The 22433-nt window shown below is 42.3% G+C and overlaps 2 protein-coding genes across 4 annotated transcripts; one reads left to right on the top strand and one right to left on the bottom strand.

Annotated features, from left to right (window-relative positions):
* Nucleotides 1-197: 197 nt before the first annotated feature.
* On the bottom strand, nucleotides 198-16852 carry SDHA (succinate dehydrogenase complex flavoprotein subunit A). The gene is made up of 15 exons (XM_054164219.1): nucleotides 16751-16852; nucleotides 13783-13869; nucleotides 12773-12934; nucleotides 12220-12363; nucleotides 11926-12090; nucleotides 10501-10649; nucleotides 8556-8680; nucleotides 7153-7321; nucleotides 6390-6585; nucleotides 5425-5596; nucleotides 3989-4107; nucleotides 3510-3621; nucleotides 2223-2353; nucleotides 1624-1737; nucleotides 198-461 (listed from the first exon to the last, which is right to left on the bottom strand). The coding sequence occupies exons 1-15, from the start codon at nucleotides 16814-16816 to the stop codon at nucleotides 375-377; spliced, it is 1998 nt and encodes a 665-aa protein (XP_054020194.1). The 5' UTR covers nucleotides 16817-16852; the 3' UTR covers nucleotides 198-374.
* A 74-nt stretch (nucleotides 16853-16926) lies between these two features.
* On the top strand, nucleotides 16927-22145 carry CCDC127 (coiled-coil domain containing 127). 3 transcript variants are annotated; one of them, XM_054164392.1, is made up of 3 exons: nucleotides 16927-16995; nucleotides 17547-17675; nucleotides 19627-22145. In XM_054164392.1, the coding sequence occupies exons 2-3, from the start codon at nucleotides 17555-17557 to the stop codon at nucleotides 20298-20300; spliced, it is 795 nt and encodes a 264-aa protein (XP_054020367.1). In that variant the 5' UTR covers nucleotides 16927-16995; nucleotides 17547-17554; the 3' UTR covers nucleotides 20301-22145. The 3 variants fall into 3 exon arrangements, with proteins under 3 accessions (XP_054020367.1, XP_054020369.1, XP_054020368.1); XM_054164394.1 differs by lacking the exon at nucleotides 16927-16995 and adding an exon at nucleotides 17005-17059; XM_054164393.1 differs by lacking the exon at nucleotides 16927-16995 and adding an exon at nucleotides 17053-17106.
* Nucleotides 22146-22433: the final 288 nt, after the last annotated feature.

The following is a 22433-nucleotide window of genomic DNA, read 5'->3' on the forward strand; positions in this document are numbered from 1 at the left end:
GCTTAAGTCCCCAGGTCATAAAATTCAGTATCTCGATCTTGCCTAAAACTATTGCAATGCATTTCTTGCTCTTAAAGTATGAAAATGTATACAATTACAATGAGCATACAGTTATAACAGCACATTCAAACATATCCAAATACTCTCTTTATTTAGATACATTTTTGTGTTTTCCCTGTCACTTCTGACAGACTGGTGACAGAAGCTGTCTTCTATTCCATGTTCATAACTGTAGAGTAAGCCACAGCAAAATACAAGCTGGAGAAAAATCTAGTCAGCATTTTCCATGGATTGATAGCGACAATAATATTTTGATTTGCTTGTGCTCTGCTTATGTACACTAACACCTCTGGGAGAGGGCTGCTGGAACTTAATTAGTATGAGCGAATAGCAGGTGGGACAGTTGCGCAATCTTCTTCATTCAAAGTTCTGTCAATCACAGGTCTGTATTTCAAGGTAACCTAAAATAAAAGGGAACAAATACATAGGATACATACATAGAATAAACCAGGTTGGAAGAGACCTCCAAGATCATCGCGTCCAACCCCTCAACCAATCCAACACCACCTAAACAACTAACCCATGGCACCAAGCACCCCATCAAGTCTTCTCCTGAAAACCTCCAATGACAGCGACTCCACCACCTCCCCGGGCAGTCCATTCCAATGGACAATCACTCCCTCTGTATAGAACTTTTTCCTAACATCCAACCTAAACCTCCCCTGGCACAGCCTGAGGCTGTGTCCTCTTGTTCTGGTACTGGCTGCCTGGGAGAAGAGACCAACATCTGTCTGTCTACAGCCTCCCTTAGGGTAGTTGTAGAGAGCAATAAGGTCACCCCTGAGTCTCCTCCAGGCTCAGCAACCCCAGCTCTCTCAGCCTCTCCTCGTAGGGCTTGTGTTCCAAACCCCTCACCAACTTTGTTGCTCTTTTCTGGACTCGTTCCAGCAAGTCAACATCCTTCCTAAATACCTTAGGAGAAACAAACCTCTTGTATCTAAACAACACAGTTTAGCTAATTACCACTGACTGAATTTCTCAGATGTGAAGCTTGGCCTTTTAAAAAGGCCTTTTGGACAAAAGTGAAGATTGAGAGTTTCTATTTCTTTTAGCTCAGATAGTTTTGGAGCCAGAGAGCCCAATGGATCAGCCAGGAGACAAATCTGTGTCACTATCTTTTCAGCCATTCCTCAGAAAGCTTTCTCATTTATCCTCTAGACTCAAGGGACAGGAAACTGAGGGGATTCAGGAAATAGAATACAAAAAAACCCCACCCACTATTTTTATAGTGTCAGACTTCAGTTCTATCTTTGAAATATCATTACAACTTTACACTATAAACACCACCAAGTTTTGCCACCACCAGAGGAAAAAAGAAAGAAAAGCAAAGCTGCAAGCTTCTGAACTAGCCTGACATAATGGAAAAACAATTCCAGCCAAAATCCCAGTCATTTCCCAAAGATCAAAAAGAACTTCTCCCAGTTGTGCCTATTGTTTAACCACAGATGTTCAAATTCCCCCCCCACACCTCTAAGCACAATGAACTATAGCAGATTTTGGTGTCTATGAGAGCAACTGCTTGTTGACAGTGAGGAAGACCCTCAAGCACCAGGCTCAATGTACCTTCCCAGACGGGACATCTACATAGGAAAGGGTGTGCTTTCTCCAGTGCTCTTCGAATGGCCTCCGCTGCTGGCCTTGGAGTGGCTTAGAATAGTCAAACTCATCTATCCGTAACTAAGGAGAAAATCAGGTTAGTATAGACCAGAAGTTACATCTGCAAATGACTTTACAACCCCACAATTAGTTGCATTCCAATTACAACTGAAACACAGCGTGTGTCCTAATAGCCAGCAACTGCCCACGTCAAATTTTAAATACTGAGGTTTAAAAAGGGCTTTAAAGGTTATGTTCTTTACACAGCACAATTGTTTTGCTTGAAGCCCTGTTTATGCATTCACAGGATCATTATTACTGTACTCTTGTTTTACACCTCTCTAATCATTGAGATGCACACGCTGCACAACTCTGAAGATCGCTGTCAAATACAGCATGTATTGGTCATTTTTTGTATAAGAAGAACAGATAGAGCAGAGGGGACCCCAAGTAAATCCTACACTAACTCAAGACTCTGAAGACTGCACTTCAAAGAAATTACAATGTTTGTATAATGCATCCAAGGAAATTCAATCCTACATCCAGGCTACAGACAATATTCATACCTTATAGTCCTCTCTGGCATGAGCGCCTCGGGACTCCTTGCGAGCCTCAGCACTATAAATGGTTTGTAGAGCGCAGAGCATCAGGTTTTGCAGTTCAAGGGTCTCTACCAAGTCAGTGTTCCATATAATACCTAGTAAAAATATTAAAACACTATGGAAGATGTTCTACAAACAAGTTATTCCTCTATCATGTTGACAATACAGACAATACTCTGCCTACTGCATGGTACTCTGCAACACTGACTCACTCACTGTTGCCTGCAAGGCTCAGTAATGATTCCTACACCCCAACAACTGCAATGAATCTTAGAAGAATTCATAGTTCTACCGGCTGTCCCAGTTGCATGTGTACCACTGAGACAAAACCACACCACAGAATCTTGCCCACTGTCTATCTTACCTACAACCCAGTTCCCATACCTCTTTTCAGATCATAGATCTGTCTAAATGACAGCTCTTTAAGTAGGATCCATAGCAGATCAAAACAGGGCTTTCCCTTCCTTTCCAGCCTCAATAAGGAAAAAAAAGTCTACTAGTTATCCAAGGCTCTTCATTTAAATATCTCCAAGGTGGACTCAAGTTCACTTGAATGAATTTCTCTTCATTGATACATTCATTTGATCCCATCATTTTCAGCTGTTTTAACACTTTTCTTGATGATTGTTAAGAGCTGCCCAAGAAAGCCAGTTCTACTTTTGAGTGTTAGGATACATGCCAAATGGCAGTAATCACAGTGAAATACTTGTGAGTGGACAAAAGGTACATCTTCAGTTGTACTTAGCCAAGTTCTCCTAAGATACACTGCAAGACAAGCCAGTGTCTGCATGCAGCACTACCTGCTCAGGTGAGGAGTGAAAATTGAGTGTTCAGCCTGTCTTGGTGCCTTTTTGCAACTCCCTGGCCTTTTCAGAAGATATTTACAAAGTTCATCTCAGTAACTGAGGAACTTCCTCCTGCCATCTTCTGAGAGAACAGAAGCTAGTATACTTTTATAAAGTTAAATCTGTTTCAGTATCTGCTCCTTTGAAAGAGTATACAACCAGCAAATGACCAGTAATATAAAGTACTTGACTGATAATCACATTTAGCAAGCAAGGCTCTATGAAACATCTTTAAGATTCAAAAGAGTCTTTAGACAGAATTTCAAGAATCAGGTTTCCAGAAGGAAAAACACATACAAAAAAAACACCACACACATAAGAAAACAGCCAACCAAACAGAAAAAACCCAAGCAACACTTTCCCAGGGAATACTCTGCCCAAGGTGTACTTTTTGCATTCAGATTACCTCTGTCAAATGTCTTCAGATGAGCCAGATCACTATAAATTTGGCTAAGTTTTTCACATCCTTCCTGGAGCACAGAACCAGTCCGAAATACAGCAGCATGGCTTTGCATTGCCTGCGAGACAGTAAAACCAAAATCAGTATAACATACTGTATTTGCATCATAACTCACATAATTATACTAGTTCCAACAGAGCTTGATACAGAGCTGTTTTGACTTTAAACATGTCTGCAGCCTGAAATTAAAACACCCTTCCTTTTCAGAGGAAACCCCACTCTGTTATACAGTCAAGAAACTACCCAGGAGAAACAACCATGAAGAAGAAACTAACTACACTGATAGCCTTGGCTGTGCCCAGATTTCTCACACTGCTTTTTACTTCTGCAATGCCAATCCTGAAGAGCAATTCACAAGGTGACCAAACTGCCACTATTGCTTGCAGCTTCTCCCACCTTATACTTGAGAATTTCACTAGGCTTACCTTCTGCATGTTAAGTCGCACTTCTGAAGTCCTTACAGATCCATTGGCAAACCTTAATTTGTCCAGATTAGCAACTGACTCCTCACCAGCATTTGGTTTTATGGAGGGAACAGTCTCACCTAGCAAGAAAGTTTCAGTCAGTTCAGTAGGTCAGGCATGGTTTTGGTCTCTGACTGTTTCATAGACTAGCAACTATCAGAACTCAGATTTGACTGAAATACTACCTGTTTCCTTCCTCTGATGTACAGGTTAACTATAAGCTCCTGAACTCTCACCAACAGTATCCATACATTTATAAATAAAAGTGAAATATATGAATCACATTCTTTCCTGCCACAGTTTTAGGGAATTCATGGAGTTTGCTAAATTCTGCTGTTAGTTCCTTAAAAGTAGCATTTCATGCAAATTCTTCTTAACTATGGAATAAGCTTATGGCTCCTTACCACCCTCTATACTTTGCTCGTCTCCTCACTCCAAACCCTGCCCCTGGCTCTCTCTTGGGCTTTTTAAGGGACCAGGGACCAGTCAATAAGCTCAGCTGTCACACATGAACATGCTCTAATAGCAGAGCCCACCTGTTATTGTGTAATGAAACAAACACACCAGAACACTTCATCTCACACATAGCTTTGCATTCAAACTAATAAAATAACTTCCTGCAACTTCCAACTCAAAAGGAGACAGAAGCATCTAAATAGATGTTTACTCAAAGCCAGAGCTAATAGGCAGCACTCAATCTAAGCTGATTCCATCAGGAACCATCACTCTGAACAGTCAGATTGTAAAAACAAACCATCTTATTAATTTGAACATTAAGCAGTGAGAAAGCAGGCGACTACTGGATTTCAACTGCTCTGGCAGTATAACTGCCTCTCCTTCCTTCTGTTGGGGGAAGGTGGGAGTGTAGTTCGTTTTCTCAGCTCAGTAACTGCTGCTGAACCAGATTTTAAAACAATACTCAGCAGTGAAAATCCACATATAGGAAATGTTACAATATTTAGTATCTCTCTCTTATCACTTGCACATGTAATGCACCTCATCAATCAACAGGGTGGCAGTGCATTCCACTATACAAAAGGGCCAAGTGTAAGACAGCCTACATTCCGATGCAGATCAAGATGCAGTGCAGGATGCACAGAAGTCAGGTTTCATATCCAATATTCCGTTTTGCTAATTTGTGAAAAGTCTCAGCTGGTTTTGCCAATAGCACTGACCCAATTCTAAGTTTAAAAAGATCAACTCATGATGCAAATGTTAACATCAATCATTAGCACAGCAAAGAACACATCGATAAAACCCCACAAAGTGGCTTCTGCCTTTTCTAACAAATAGGAGCACGTGTCTGGCATCATGAATTTGAACGAGGTAGCAACTCCTCCTTGCTGGCAGAAATAAAGTCATAAAGCCAAATGTCTCCCAAAAAAGTTGAGACTTACCAGGCTTGCACGTCTCTGCAATAGTAAGGGCACAAGCACGACCAAAGACCACCAAATCCAGAAGAGAGTTTGCTCCAAGTCGATTTGCACCATGGACAGATGCAGAGGCTGCTTCCCCACAAGCATATAGGCCTGGTACCACTTTATCCTCACCATTCACATGTGTGATCACCTGTCATTTCATACAGTCAATTAATACTCATTTCTTAAACGGTTTGTAACAGTGCAAACCTCCTTATTTGCAAAGGCCATGTGCACCTAAGGATGAAACACAGCAACCTAAGGTTTTCTCCAACTCTAAAACCACAGACACCTTAATTCTCAAGGGTAAGCACTAATACTTTGTAAATACAGGTGGCACTAAAACCTAAGATTTCTTTAGTTACAGAAAGTATATGGCTCTGTTTCATCCCAATTCTGCAGCAAATAAGACAATCACACAGAGAAAAGCTGACCTGCACAGACTTGTAAAGCAAAATTCAACATTAAAAAATTTACAAGCACAATACACTGAAACTGAAAAATTCAGCTGACACCATCACCTCAATTTATACTAGTTAGGAGTTGGAGTAATCAGCTTTAACCTTTACTGTAGAGATTACATGAACATGTAATTAATATACATGAACTTGAGTTACAGATTGTAATAGAGCCCTAGTTTGGCCTTTGTTCAACTACACTACCCTCAACTTAATATACAGAAAATTGTTGTCATAAACAACATTAACTCTCTTTCAGATGTTCCCTGGAACTCCCATCTCCAGATGGACTAGAACATTGCTCAAGTCAGTTATAAAAACAAGCCAGATTGTGACTTTTAAGTACTCTGATATCATTATTATAGTATTATTAATGTTATTCATCATGCTTACAGTTATGGAAAACATCATTAATGCTTTAATCCTTGGAAAATTATTTCTTATTATGATTAAAAAAACACACATACTAACAGTGTTAGTACTTACCTGTCCTTTGTAGTTAGTAGGAATACCTCCCATATTATAATGCACAGTAGGCAGAACAGGAATAGGCTCTTTAGTGACATCAACTCCAGCAAATATCATAGCTGTCTCTGAAATTCCTGGGAGACGGGTTGCTAGCTGCTGTGGTGGCAAGTGGTGCAACTGCAAGTAGACGTGGTCTTTTTCGGGACCACAACCCCTATCAAAGCCACACAAAAATAAAAACAACAACAAAAAATCGACACTGGAACACAAAACAGGAATTGTGGAAATACCAGTAACATTTCCAATCCAGTTTGATTCATTTTTTTGGGAAAAAAAGTATTTTTTCAAAGGTTCTCAGACCAAGCATCTAGTATATTTGAAAAGGCTGTTGAACCTGACAGAATGTAAGCAATTTTTTCACCTCCCTGATTTCTTTTCCACAATAAATTCACAGTATTTAAGACTTTAATCCACTGTGTCTCTGCAGAAACACGTAGTAAGTGAAGATAATTAGGCAAAATAACAGAGGAGCAAGTTATTTCCACTGTTTGCAGTAAGAGCATATGCACTGAAATTGCTTGAGCAACCATCTCTAGATGCACCGAAATCAAACAGGAGATTCCAAACAGGAAATCTGTACTCAATAATGTCTGGTTGCAGAGATAAAGTTCAGACTGTAAGATCTTAAAGGTCTTTTCCAAGCAAAACAATTCTCTGATTGTATGCAGACTAGCATGATTAAATATTTACTCTACAATTTCATTAAGAGCATTTAACTAACCTTCCTTCCCGGATTTCTATGGTCATAGATCGAGACACTACATCCCTGGAAGCCAGATCCTTAGCAACAGGTGCATATCTCTCCATAAATCTTTCACCCTGACTGTTAATTAGAATACCTCCTTCTCCACGACATCCTTCAGTTATAAGGCAGCCAGCCCCATAGATACCTGTCAAGAAAGAAAATACCATCAAATGAGAGTCTCTAGATAGCTTCAGAATGAGAATGACCAGGACTGAATAAACAAGGTCGTCTTAAAATAACACATGTAAGTCACAGAGGTAGATTTTTATTCCACCCTAATCATACCACTAGGAACTGTCCCCAAAAGCTGCTTAGAATCAAGTATTGTTGTTCCTTTTGAACAGTCTTCCTGAAAGGTAAGCAAGTTGATTTGGAACATCCACAATGTCTAAAAACATTACACCTTCTAGAGATCTGCAGTGATCAACATGCAAGGAGAATTTTACAACTATTCTGTAGACTTCCAGCAATTACTTTGTTCAAGATTTCTAAGTAAACCAGAAGCTGATTCTATCAAGAGCAGTTTACTCATCTCTGTTCCTCCTTCTCCTGTACTAAGGCAGTACAGGATGGCTTCCTATCAGGTGGAAAGCCAAAGCTCAGTTTTCCTTTAGAGAAGGAAAAACCTACATCTGTTAGCTTTCATGACTGGTCATCACAGAAAACAAGAATGCTAACTCACTCATGCATTTGACAGTCACATTAAAAGCTGTTAAAATTACCACACAAGCAATGAAGCTTCTTTGTCTAAGAAAATCTTATCTAAATGAAATGAACATTGGATCTCTGACAACTTTAAAAAACAAAACTAAGTGGGCAAAAAATTGCCACTTACAGTTAAAACTAAGCATTTAATGAACTTAAAAAAAAGTACACTTTAGTTTGGTGTCCACAGCTTAGATAGTAATCCTTGGCTACAAAAATCAGTCCCAAATATAGACCTTTATTTCAACTACCTACTTCTACAAAAGATTCTGGTATATAATTCCCCAACATTTGCACCTATCCTGTTGCTCCTGTATCTAGTATCAAATCCTTTAGCATTTTAAAGACAAAAGCAATGTAATTTTAAAAGATGAAGTGGTTTCAGCTTGGAATTCATAAAACCTGTGTTGTGAAGAGAGCACCTGAAAATATTTAATACTAGAGTCTTTAAATTAGAATAGGTGAGACCTTTCTTATATTGTAAGGCTTAGTCTCATATTTATATTCAAAAGCAGCCGCAGGCTAGCCTAACCACCTGGCACAAGGAACTAACATGCTAGCGAAGTGCTGCAGGAAGGTGCAGACTGATGTAAGCACATTTTAAAACAACAGAAAAATAATCTGTTCAACTCATTCAAAAACCAATGTTGCAAGCATCATTTCATATTTTGTACCTGTAGGGTGAAACTGCACAAATTCCAAGTCCTGGCAAGGGAGGCCAGCTCGCGTGACCATCGCGGTGCCATCACCCGTACTGGTATGAGCAGAGGTACAACTGAAGTAAGTGCGGCCGTACCCACTACAGGACATAAAAGTTAACAGAATTAGCTGAGGGGAAAAAAAAAAAAATCACTACAACATTCCACTCAACTATGCTGTTTGCACAACTATGGAAATGGAGCAGAGAGTTTAAGCAAGTCAGTTTGCCACCTCCTGTACCAAGTTGTAATGGGTTGGGGCAGGTCCCCTCCCCACCACAGGCAGAAATAACGACTCAGGCAAACGGATTGCAAAAGTGATGAAAGTTTAAATAGAAAGCAGTGAATGTTACAGAAAACCCAAAGCACAGTGACAAAGAAAGATCCCATCCCCACCTGAGGGTGCATGCAAAACCCCCAGGGCTCCTTCTTCCCCCTCCCTCTGCTGGGCTAGTCTCAGCTGGCCAGGCCTGAGACTGCCCATCCCCCTGTGGCCTTGGGCCTAATCAGGCCCATGGCCGGGAGATCTCTCCCCCAGTTACCAAGTCTCGGAGAGGGAAGGAAAGAGGAAGTGCCAGACTCCGCACTGGATCTTATAGTGGTGCAAAGAATTATGGTAGGGAATACACAATTTCCTGTGTCCATCCCTCTGGGCTGGACTTCTGGACACAGGAAGTGAATGCACCAGGGGGGCACCCAGCTCAAACTGCAACACAAGTTCAACAAAAAAACAAACAAATAAAACCCCAAAACAAAACACCACCAAAACTGGTGCTGCCCTGTCATGCTCAACTGGTTTTGAAAAACAGATGGTGACAACAGGTCTAAGAAACAAATAGAATAACAATTCCAAAGGAGGACAGTTCATTTAATATCAGAAGCCTTTGCACCTGAAAGAAGTTACTTCAGAAAGTTCTCTCAATCATCATTATCCTTAATCCTATTACTAGCAGCTTTATTAAAAAAAATAGCATATTGTGGTAGTTTTAGACTGTGCCTTTAAAATGCTGGGGGGGAATTTCAACCCACAACACATATAACAATGGTACCTATGCTAGAGATGGCCCTGAGCTTACATTCTTACACTTCAGAATTTAGATGTCTAAAATAAGGTATTAAACATGAATTCTTATGCCTAAAACAAAGAGGTTACTTTGGAACATCACTGAGAACAGCCAATACTCTCAATTACAGGACAAATTCTCAGAAGTATCACTCTACAGATTGTATGTAGAGTACCCAAGTCTGAAAAGAGCCTTGGTTTTAACAAAGCCAAATTACGTATGCCATCAAACTAAGTACTTGTCTTTGGCAGGTATGTTTATAAATGTTTTGTGTACCAAAACAGAAAGGAGACAGCCATATGCAGCAGAAGACTAATGCATAAAATATTCTAACAAACACATAAAATCTTTCTCAACTCATTTCATCCTGCAGCAATTAGGCTTACAATGTGGGGATCTTAGCATAACATTCTCCAAGATTTTGAAAACAAGTGGTTTCCTGCAGGAAATCCTCAGAACCCTCAAGATATACACACACACGCATTGGCAAACCATGCAATAATGTCTGCTTCAAACAGCAAGCTTTTAAAAACATGTAAGACCATTTGGACCATACATACTGACTGCTCTTACACATTCCACATGTATGCCATTGTTCTGGAATTCAAAGGTAGACTTCAGACTAAATTTTAAACTGGGCCACAAAATTAGTCCATGCTTTCTTGCAGAGGGAATGACTGAATTCGGTTATACTGCTTTTGACCAAAGAGGCAAGAGGACAAGATGGACATATAAATTACGTCTCTGAAGTCAGAATGTCAGTTCCACACTACAGATTGAAATACATGAACAAACACACAGACTTCCAACCAGCAGAACTCTCAAACGCCTGTCCTCCATCACAAGCATTACATTACCCAGTGGCAATGACAGTGTTCTTTGCTCTAAAACGATGTATAGTGCCATCTTCTATGCAAAGGGCAATAACACCACGACATTCTCCATTTTCCATAAGTAGGTCCAAGGCAAAATATTCAACAAAGTAGCTTGTGTCGTATCTTAGAGACTGGAGGAAAATTTGGAGGTAGAAAAATAGAGGGGGAAAAGAAAAAACAAAAAAGAGGATCTGTAAGAAAAATGCAGAAACCAAAGTAACCTCTCTTCAAAACTGTCAATTCATATGGGCTGTACCAGGATACAAACCACTCCCAACTCCTCTCAGGAGAACCCACTTCCTCAAACATTTATTGAAAAGTGGCAATGAATCTATTCTAGAAAAACAAACAAACAAGTATTTACCAGCCACTTAATTCTGCTAAGTCACAGCTAGTCAACAAGACTTGTTTCCCTCTATGTGTGGCAACACTTCAGTCAGCTGCAGTGTACATGCACAAGCAGGTTTTACTTAACCTCTCACAGAGAGGTGGAGTACATGTCCAGGAGCCTAGAATACCAGCAGAAGCAGCAGGCATCAAGTCAAACATTCTTTCATGCCCTCAAGGAAGTGTCTGGCAGCACTGAGCACTTGGATTGCAGCAGCATATATAGTGTCAACCTCAAGGAGAGCAATTAGCTAGCTACTAAGTAAACCTTTAAAAAATTATTAGCTGCTAGGTAGTTAATTTCAGCTTTAAGGTAGCTTATTACCATTTTAAGCTAATCAAATCCTTCTTCAGTTATAATTGGTAGAATTCATAGAACTACTGGAAGTAAATGACTACCAGTCATTTACTTGCCACAGAGCAATCCCAGAAATGCACAGTAGGTCTTCATTCCTTGCTCCCCCTGCTCCCTGTCTGAAGGCTACTGAAATAAAATGCTACCTTGCACCATGTTTCAGAGAGTTCTGCACTGCTGCTGTGCCAGATTTTTTGAAAAACAGAACAAGGTTTGGGGAAAGGGTTACTTAAGTTCTCTTTGGGCCTACTGAACATACACAAAAGCCTTAACCATAGAAAACTATTACAGACCACAATGCTAACAGTGCATGCTCATTAACATATGATGTCTTCACAGGAGCCATCGTAATTCTGATCTTTCATTTTATTCTACTTCTGTATATTCCTGCTAAAAAGCAATCATCACTTCGGCTACATCCTTCAACACTGTATAAGGAAGGATATAAGGAACAAAGGAAACCCCGAATTGTTATCAGTCACTCTCTTGGATTCCTCATACATATGGGAACAGCTAAATATTTTGTTAGTTTGTTTTGGCTTTTTTGGGGGGGCTCCCCTGCCAAACTCCAAGGAGGGGGGAAAAAAGCCAGAAGAAGTACCCATAATTACAAATACCAATAGCCAGGCCAATACGCAGGCCAAGTTTAATTCACAGCTGCTTACCCTGCCATACAGCGTATGCAACAGTGAGTGTCCTGTCCTGTCGGCAACACAGCAGCACCTGTGAGCTTGTCCTCCTTTTCCAAACTGAAGACTCTGCCCACCGAATGCACGCTGATAGATTTTTCCTTCTTCAGTTCTGCTGAATGGCATCCCATAATTTTCCAGCTGTGTAACCCAAACACAAGTATCAGAAACACTTGCACATGACAATCCAACAAATTATTTTACTATGTTCCCAGCAAAGGGATCTCTTTGGAAGCTTGTCTAGCTGACATCAGTTTCAGTGAGTCTCACCTCTATCACCGCAGCTGGGGCTTGCTCGGTCATGTAGTGTATGGCATCCTGGTCACCCAGCCAATCAGACCCTTTCACTGTGTCATAAAAATGCCACCTCCAGTTATCATCCTCCATGTTTCCCAGAGCAGCATTAATCCCTCCCTGAAAAGGAAAAGGTATTTGTCTAGAATTGTATTACCAAAGTGCAGCTTTAGGTGGTTTTCCTCATTCCTGTTAAGAATCATGCAACATTTATACCGCTATTTACATGAACCACAGTAAAGTCAGATTGAACACAGCTATGAAAAGCCTGTGCAACTTACCAGTTTCACAATGGTTCTTATCTTGCTCTGTTTTGTGTAACACAGTGAATTGCAAAGTTACATTGAAGCCTATGAAACAGCACTCAACAGATGCTAAACATGTATTGCCTCCTCTAAAATACTTTCAAGTAAATATGCATTACTTGTAAAAAGAAGCAGGGCCTTGAGACATGATGTTCAAATGTACATCCAGATCAGCTTGCTGAAAGCAGGCATTACTTAATTATTTGCTCTAACTCGTTTCTCACCTGTGCGGCAACAGTATGAGATCTGGTGGGAAACAGCTTGGTAACACACGCTGTATTAAATCCGGCTTCTGACAGGCCAAAGGCAGCCCGCAGGCCTGCTCCTCCTGCACCCACAACAACTGCATCGAATTCATGGTCCACTACTGGATACTGCGTAGAAATCTGGAAACGCAAATCGGTTTGTTGTGGTTGTAAATATTTTAAGCTATGTCAAACAAGTTTCATGCAGACACAACCAACATACATTCAATGCTCTTCATAGACTCTTGCAGCAAATACCACATCTCTTATGTACTCTCTTGGGTGGTGTGACCGTTTTAGGCTATGCCTTTAAGAAAGGGACAGTTACTGGAACACTCTGGCTGAATGTTTTGGTGTAAGAATGAAAACAAAGATATTCTAAATGAATTTCATTGGTAGATTGGTAGAATGCAACTTTACATTTTAGCTTTAGTTCAGTTTGAATCTCAAGTCAGTTCAGTCTGTTGTTTTCAGTCTCTCTGAGCAGCTGTCTTCTGTCTGTGCCGGCGGGTGCTGACCTTTCAACTAACCAGATAAGAAAACTAATTCTTGCATATGCTTTGAGCTAACAGAATTTCCTCCTTTTCTGTCTCTAACCCTTTTTGGGGAAAAAAGGGAGGAAGGGGGCGAAGGAGAATTGTGGGGAAGGTTTTCTGTGTTACATTCTTTGCTGTATATTTTTGTATATATTGTAAATTCTGTATATTGTGTATATATTTATCTGCATGTCATCCTGCTTGTAAATATAGCTTATCCATTTTTTGCTTCACTGACTGAGTTAGCTGTGGTTCCTTTGTGTGTGGGGGGTGGAAACTGAACTTTCTCTCACCACCACAGGTGGAAACTATCATTAAAAGAAACACGTTTCAGCAACTTGTGCTGGAACACAAAGATCTACTAAAAGCCAAGTACCTGTTTTTGTCATGTCTGTCAAGCCTAACATGCATTCTCTAACATGTTAGTTAAACTATAAAGAAGTATAAACATACCGAATCAGAAACCTTCGTAGAAGCGTTTTTCTTTCCATAGGCTGTGAAGTGCAAGTTGCGCGCAAGTGTCTGGCATGCCGCTGGCCACTACGGAAAGAAGTCAACACAACTATTACAGAACAAAAAAAAAAAGGTTCCATACTTGGAATACTGTGTTTTTCAACATTCACAGCTACCTTATACTTACAACAAATTTCTGTTTACCACAGGTACACAAAAGTATTTTATCTACACAGTTTAGAGCTACATGCAGTGAGATTCTAGCTTTTCTATAATCATGTCCAGAACAAACAAAAGCAAAGCACTTTTGACAGGATCAGAGAACAGATTTTAAGATCAGGGTGTCAGAGATTATCTGTTACTTACTTCACTAGCACTAACCAGTCTCTCAGACCTATCTAAGTCTGCACTAACAGAAGAATACGCTTGCAATTAATGCTGTAGTGTTCTTGAATTATTTTCATAAGCAAAGATTTTCCTATGGGAACCAGAGGAATTAATGGAAAATACCTCTCATGCCAAGCAGTCCTTGGAATTTGGTAGAAAAAGCTGTTCCACCTCATCACTGTTTCTCAAGTGAGAGATGTTTCTCTTGTTCTCATTCTCTACTAACTAGTGATAAATTTAGAACCATTTATTAATACCTAAATGAAGCACAAGGGGCAGAGATATCCCTTTCTGTAATGTTACTCACCCTCCTCACCACTCAAACCTACCCAGTATCCAGTCTTTGTTTTGACAGGTTAAAACAGTCAGAATTTTAGTCTCCACAGTATAAATATCCAGCTCCTGAGAAAATGATATTCCTCCTTTATATCATTCAGAAAATCATACCTAACTGAAGCCACTAACAAGAACAGCAACACAAAGCTGTACTAGAGACCTGTGCAGTGACATCAGCACTTCCCTATTGGAAATAAGGCCTAAAATGAACTGGAGCGGTATGTGCCTTTTTCAGCAACTTCTATGCTAAGCACATATTTCCTGTCACTTCCAAATGTTCCCCTCTTCCTCATTCCTGAAGTAAACTACAGTACACTGTCCTCAACCTAGTTGCATCATTTATTACACTAGCTCCTTAAAATTATCTTCTTGCATAACAGTGAATGTAACGTGTCATCATATTTGCTAACATATTTCTGGTTTTCAGGCATCTTTAAATGAGATCAATCTTAACACCTATTCATAAGGAGCTCCTACAAGTATTTTCCTTCAGGCAATTACTTTCCTTCTTCTACTCTGCTGTGTTATCATGGTATGGGGCACTTCCACACCCATCTTAACATCTGCAATAGCAACCTTCGTTCATATTTCACAAACAGAATCAGATCGATTAGTGTGTCACAGAGGAAAAACTATGTATCAGACATAATTTATCTGCAAAACAACTTACCTAACAATCATAGCTCAAGCTACAATAGGATGTCCTCTCTGCAGCAAAACTGCTGTAACAGACCTGGATTTATACATACTTTGTATTGCTTACAGACAGTGCAAAATACCAAGGGGAAAACCCAACACAAAAAACCCGAAGAAACAAACAAACAAAACCCTCAAGAGCTATGCACTATGGTTATACTCTAAAGCCCCAAAAGCAAATGTCTTTTTTGTTGACCTCTTCCCCCAGAGTAAACAGTCTGCTTCAAGTTCCAGTCAGAATTCTCCTACAATGCCTTGCAGCTAACTACCTCTCAAAGAAGGTGCTATAAGGAGTTAGAGAATGCATTTTGCATCAGAGGACTCTGGAAATATATTATTAAAACAGCAAAATGACACTACTCAGGTTGTTTTTCTTCTCATATCCAAGGTTTTGCACAAGAGTTTTCAGAACTGCTCTTCCCACCCAGACACACATATATCCATACACTTTTTTTTTTTTTAAATGTAGGAATTTCTGCTGCCACTAAGTTTTTCTGACAAAGTCTGCCCACAAAGCAGAAAAAGATGCCACCCTAAATTTGCAGTAAACGTGATCACACTAATCCTCAACTGTTATTCTACTGAGAACGTTATGACCCTTATGAATTTAAAGGTCCCATCAGGGCCAGTTCACTGCCATCTAAAACACACAGCCCTTCTTCCTCTCAGTAGACTGTCCTTGCTTTATGAACCTGGGATTGCAGCTTTATTTATAGGATCCTCTTTAGACACATCTATTTTTAGCAGCTGCAAGACCATTATGGATACAGGGAAAACAGTGGAAGGAAACCCAAAACTCTCACTTCATCTTGGAGAAAAACAAACCTTCACCAAGGACTGGTTACAGGTCAGCTATAATAAAACTCTCAAACCTTTCAGAAGAACGTCCTGGAAACAACTGCTAGCCAGACTTAAGCAACACGCAGACATACATAGCTTCCCACACAATTCCAGGAGCCAGCAAGAAGCTTTCCACCTAGGCGATGGGACCGGAGGGAGCTGCACCTGACAGACTCTTTCAGGGCCCTTCAGCACATCGCATCCGCTGCCTTCCTCCGTCCCTTAGGCTGCTCACGGCCTGAGGCTACGCCACTCGCTTTCCACAGCAGGAGGCCATGCCCGCAGCCAGTTACCTTCAAGTAACCGGCCCAGGAGCGGAATAGCAAGCTCAAAAAAATATAAAAATAAATAATAAAAAACAATAACCGAAGGGCACACAGCTCCGTAAGGCCCTGCCAGTCCCGCTCTCGCCGCTCTTCGCCCCGGGGCGGATGCTCGCCTGCCAAGGTCACTGACAGACAGCGAGTACGGGCCGCCGCCGGCTGCCGCACACCGGGCCGCAAGGAAGCGCAGGCCAGGACGGGGCCAGGCGCGTTGCCATGCCGCGGCTGAGGAGAGGGGCAGGACACGCACGGGGTCCCTACGCTCGGCCGGCCAGACCCCCGACCGAAGGAGCCTCTCCTCGCCAGCCCCGCAGCCTACTTCCCTTCCATCGGGACGCCGATACAAAGGCAGAGAAGGCCAAAGCGGGACGAGAACAAACACTCACCGCCCGCGCCGCCGGCCGCAACCAGCGCTTCGCCAAACTCCGGGAAGCCGCCACCGTCGCCGCCATTTCGCAGGGCACCGGAGCTGCGAACAAGGGCGCGTGCGCGAGAGCGCCGCTAGCCGCGGAGCTCGGCGGGAGAGACCAACTGGGGCGGGGGGGGAGGGCGGAGAGGGAGTGTCAGAGGCTGGGTGTCTGTATGCGGGGTGCCGCGACGGGGACGAATGACGGGAGGGTTTAGCGCTTAGGTTAGTCACTTTGTTGTCCTTCTCTACGCTAGTAGGCCGGCCCGGGAGTGGCCGGAGCCGGCATGTAAGTGACAGTGACAGCGTTCTCCGCGGCTCCGCGTTGGTGAGCTGGTAGGTGGCTGTCCCGCTCCGGCGACCGCGGGCTGGGCCCGCGCCGCCGCCCCGCCCCAGGCTGGTGCCGGGCTGGCGGCGGGGCCGGGGTGTGCAACGTGCGGGACTTGGACGCCTTCGGAGCGGCGGCAACATAAGCTAACGTGCCGCCGGCCGGGGAATGGAGCGGGTGGTGATCAGCGGCAGCGCTAAGGCCCGAGGGCCCGCCGCGGAGCGGTCCTGACCGCGCTCAGGTTGGCGGTTGCGGAGCAGGCCAGGGAGCCCCTCGCCGTGTGAAAGCACGTCCGTTCAAAGTTCCCAACTAACGAGGCCTCCCTTTGAGGGTCTCGGACAAAAATACCCGCCTCAGAACGAGCTGTGATTGTGGTGAGGGTGATGTCGGGAGCGGTCCTCTGGTACTGCGTGCTACTAAGCCCCTCTTTCTCTCCTGTAAATCTAAGGTGCCTTCATGAATAATTTAAATGACCCTCCCAACTGGAACAATCTGCCAAACCGACGAGAGCCTGGGGATGAAGGTAGCAGGTGGAACTACGCCTTGCTGGTCCCTATGCTGGGCTTGGCCGCCTTCCGTAAGTAGAGCCCCGGCCTCTCAGCTGGAGCTGTGCTGGGGCGGCTCACCTGCTAGCCACAGGGACATCTATCTCTGAAGCAGTGTAGTGATCATACAGCAATACCCCACCTAGGGATTTCCTTCGATCTACTCATGTATAACGTTATAGAAAGTGTTTACTGTTCATAACATTAAGGCAATAGCTATTTTTCACATAAAAGAATTGAGTCCATATTTAATAAGCTCCAGTTTACAAAGCTTGCTCAGGAGAGTGGAAACCACGCTAGAGAGCCCAAAGGTAACAACCCAGAGAATTGCTGATGTATGTTTATTTACTGGACCTTGAAGGTGCTCATTGAAAGGCTCCAGTTTGTTTTCCTGTAACATTATTTTCCTTCAGTCCAAGAAGACTGTATTAGCATAAAATGATGCAGGGAGATTTTACTTCCATGGAAGCATGATCATTTAAAGTAACTTACTGTGAAACAATGGACTCACAGAAATATATTCTGTGAGCTGTGAATAGAGGTGAATAGCTCTGTGTGGTGGGTTGAAATTCCCCCCCAACATTAACTTTGCTGGACCAGCTCAGTTGGAAGCAAATGAAAGCTGTATTTACAGGCAAAACTACAATCTACAGTGGAATGCAATGAATATATGCAAAGTATTTACAGTATGTACAAAATATTTACAATGGTTACAGGTATTTACAATTTATAAACAGCACAAGGACCACCCTGGTCAAAGTCCAGGGAAAGCTTCGCCTTCCCTGCCTACCCAGACCACCCTGTACAAAAGGGAGAAAGGGGCAGAGAAGTTAATACCAAAACAATGCAGCCAAGGTCAAGCAGAAGCAAGTTAGTATCTCTCCAGCGTGAAGAAATGAGAAGATGAAATTGTTTTGGTACAACCAGCTTAAATTCCTTATCTCTTCAATGGAATTGTTTAGAATTGTCTTTGTTTTCCTTTTAACACCCAGTAGTGATTTATTTACATATTACTACCTTTCTGCTCAAGATGTGTGAAAAATTTTAAAGGCATAGCCTAAAACTGCCACATTCTGGGAAGGGCAGAAAAGAAATTCTTCTTTACCACTTAATAGCTGCTTTACAGTATCACAGTAGCACTAAGGTTGGAAGAGACCTCAAAGATCATCGAGTCCAACCTGTCACCACATAGCTCATGACTAGACCATGGCACCAAGTGCCACATCCAGTCCCCTCCTGAACACCTCCAGGGATGGTGACTCCACCACCTCCCTGGCCAGCACATTCCAATGACGAATGACTCTCTCTGTGAAGAGCTTTCTCCTCACCTTGAGCCTAAACATCCCCTGGCACAGCCTGAGACTGTGTCCCCTTATTCTGGTGCTGGTTGCTAGAGAGAAGAGACCAACCCCTTCCTGGCTACAACCACCCTTCAGGTAGTTGTAGAGAGCAATGAGGTCACCCCTGAACCTCCTCTTCTCCAGGCTAAACAACCCCAGCTCCCTCAGCCTCTCCTCATAGGGCTTGTGCTCAAGGCCTCTCCCCAGCCTTGTTGCCCTTCTCTGGACACGTTCAAGTGTCTTGATGTCCTTCCTAAACTGACGGTACCAGAACTGGACACAGTACTCAAGGTGTGGCCTAACCAGTGCAGAGTACAGGGGCACAATGACTTCCCTGCTCCTGCTGGCCACACTATTCTTGATGCAGGCCAGGATGCCATTTGCCTTCTTGGCCACCTGGGCACACTGCTGGCTCATGTTTAGGCGGCTGTCAATCAGCACCCCCAGGTCCCTTTCTGTTTGGCCACTCTCCAGCCACTCTGACCCCATCCTGTAGCTCTACATGGGGTTGCTGTGGCCAAAGTGCAGCTCCTGGCACTTGGGCTTGTTGAATGCCATCACGTTGACTTTAGAGTCATTGTTTATTATATCCATCATTTTGTGTGTTATACTGATGTTTGAAGTCTCATTTTATATATGACAGGTTGGATCTGGACCAGAGAGTGTCAAAAAGAAATAGAAAGAGAAAAAAAGGAGTATTACAAAAAACATTCATCTTTACAAAGAGACCTGGAAGCCAAGTACCGGGATATAATCACAGAAAATCGTCGCACCGTTGCTCACTTGGAGCTGGAGCTTGAAAAGGAGCGCAACAGAACCCTGAGCTACCGAGAAGCCCTCGTCTCCCAGAGTCGTAAACTAGTAGAAGAAAGAAGGACCCTAGAGCAGGAGCAGGAGAAGTTAGAGCGGGAAAAACGAGTCCTTTTGCACTCAGGAGCAGTAGGGAACTTGTACCAGAGTTGTTTGGCAAAGGAAGAAGAGTGGCAAAAAAGAGCCAATACTCTCCTAAAAGAATTTGAAGATGGGCTTAAAGAAAGACAGGATATCTTCTGCAGTCTTGTTGTGCCTAGAAGCCAGAGACTAGAAATAGAGAAAAATCTGCTAGTTAAAGCAGCAACTGATCCAGTTGCTCTGGCTCTGCACATGGAAAGTGGTTTAAAAGATATTTTCAAACATGATAACTACTGTAGCAATCTGCTAAACAGAAACAAAAGTCAGAATGGAAAACTCATGTGGCTGTATCTGAGATATTGGGAACTAGCTATTGAACTACAAAAGTTCAAGAGGGCAGAAAAGGCCATTTTAGGAAAACAATAAGGTAGGGGAAGTAATGGGGTTTGAAGTGATTCACTGCATAGTAGGAACTATCACAGTTGCAGTCTGAAGCCATTAAATTCTCCTACTGTGTTTATATCTTCTCCTTGTTGCACTTGTATTTGCATGGGACATGTGCAGTGTTGGTGCCTTTACTTTGTCTAACAGAAGCTCCAGTGAGCTATGCATGCTCTTAAACTCTGTGAGTATGTTTGTATTGCAGACTGCAGTATAGAGGTATGCCAGCTTCCGTAGATACCAGAAGCAGCAAAACAATCTCAGTGTAGACTGATTTACCTGGTTGATGGTCATACCCCCATCAACAGAGAGGTGATTTGTCCTCCCCAAGTGGGATAGCACATTGTGGTCCTTAGCCCTGATGTTTCACTTTGTGTCTCAGGGTTTTTTCTTTTTTGTTTAAGTTGGTTTGTTTAAACAAGAGTGGTTTTGAGGCACATGTTTGGGAGAGACTATGTTTGAGCAAACTGCTTGCAATATACATCCTATGTGTATATATGTACATTAATGTAAATACATGTGTAAATGTGTGTGTGTATAAATACATGTCATTGTATTCTAAGGGGGGAATAGTATGATCATGTTTCAAATTAATCAGTCTTGCACTGTCTCCTGACTTGATACACAAATAGTACTTTATGAAACATCCCTAATGAAACATCCAAAAGATGTTAATTAAAGTAACACATAAAGAAACAGATTAATGAAAGCCTTGCTGGAGCTAGGGATCCATACTTGGAATACTAGAGAGTGTATAAATTCAGTATTGCATTCTTCTCTTGCTGAAGATGAGAATACTTACATTAAGAATATTTACAGTTTTAATGTGTCAAGGTTTTAGTTGTAATTCAACAGCGTGCTTCCATGATAGATGTCACTGCTGCCTCTGCATCCCAAACTGCTGCCTGGTTAGCTTTCAGGAACCTCCATGAGCTACAGCCATTGCACCTGTCTTTGTTCCTTGGACAGGTTCTGTTTATTTATAGATGAGAACTCAAATGCAGCCTGCACTGGGAACCACTGCTGCTGTTTCTGTCCATCTCACGTCTCACAGAGCAAAGGATGCTTTCCCACAGTTCCTAAATTTTGAGCTCATTGTTCACCACTCCACATGAAGGTGACCATGAAAGCCTACAGATAGGCAGACTTCACAAACTTCAAAGTTGGAAGCTTTTTCATTTAGGTAGCACAGTAAAATAAGTCTGGATTAAAAACAAACAACAAAAAACCCCACAACCACCCCAAACCTTGAGTCTCTTCTGAGTCCTTGTAGCAGTAGGATCCACCTTTTCCAAGTGTGCCATGCATTTTGGGGAATAGCTCTTTTCTTTCTTCCTTCTTTCTAATCCAACCTTAGACCTTAAAGGTGGGTGTTTACCATTTGGTTTATAATGTCTGGTTGCCTCTGTTACTTGACTTTGATCAGTGTTGATAGGTTGTCAGTTCTTTAATTAGCAGTTGTTTACTGAGAGCCACACATGACACACCTTTGCTCTAGGCAATCTGCTACTTCATGGCTCCCAAGCAATCCAGCTAAGTAAATGCCTATGCAAGTTTAACAGCACTCCAGAAGATGTGGATTTTCTTTTATTGTTTCCTCTGGGTTTCATTTAGTTGGGCACAGGTAAATCTTTTGAAGTAGTGTGTGCAGCCTAACCCAGTTACCCAGCACAAAATACCCAATAGGAAACAAAATTATTGAGCAGAGTGCAAGTTTCCCAACTGCTCACCTTGGTAATGCTAATTATGTTGTTGTATTGATGTATTAAGTTTTTATGTATTGATTCTTTTATTGTTTGGGTTTTTTTAACAAAGTTTTAGTAGATAGACCTGGGGGGTGGGGGGGAAAAAAGATACCATTCACAAACCCTGGAAAGGCAAAAGCGTGTCTGGATGTCAAAAGAATGCAGGTTGGTAGATGAGAACACAATGGAGTTACCCCTCTTGGGTGACAGCCTGAGCCAAGCTGCTGTAGCTGCCCCTATGCCCATGCCTTGTCGCTCAGCAGAACAAACCAGTTTGAATTTGTCCAGTGATAGGACAAGGGGCAATGGGTGCAAGCTGGAGGTACCACTTGAACATAAGGAAAAACTTTTTCACTGTGAATAGGAATAGAAT

The sequence above is a fragment of the Dryobates pubescens genome, chromosome 9 (assembly GCF_014839835.1).
Source record: "Dryobates pubescens isolate bDryPub1 chromosome 9, bDryPub1.pri, whole genome shotgun sequence".
NCBI lineage: Eukaryota > Metazoa > Chordata > Aves > Piciformes > Picidae > Dryobates > Dryobates pubescens.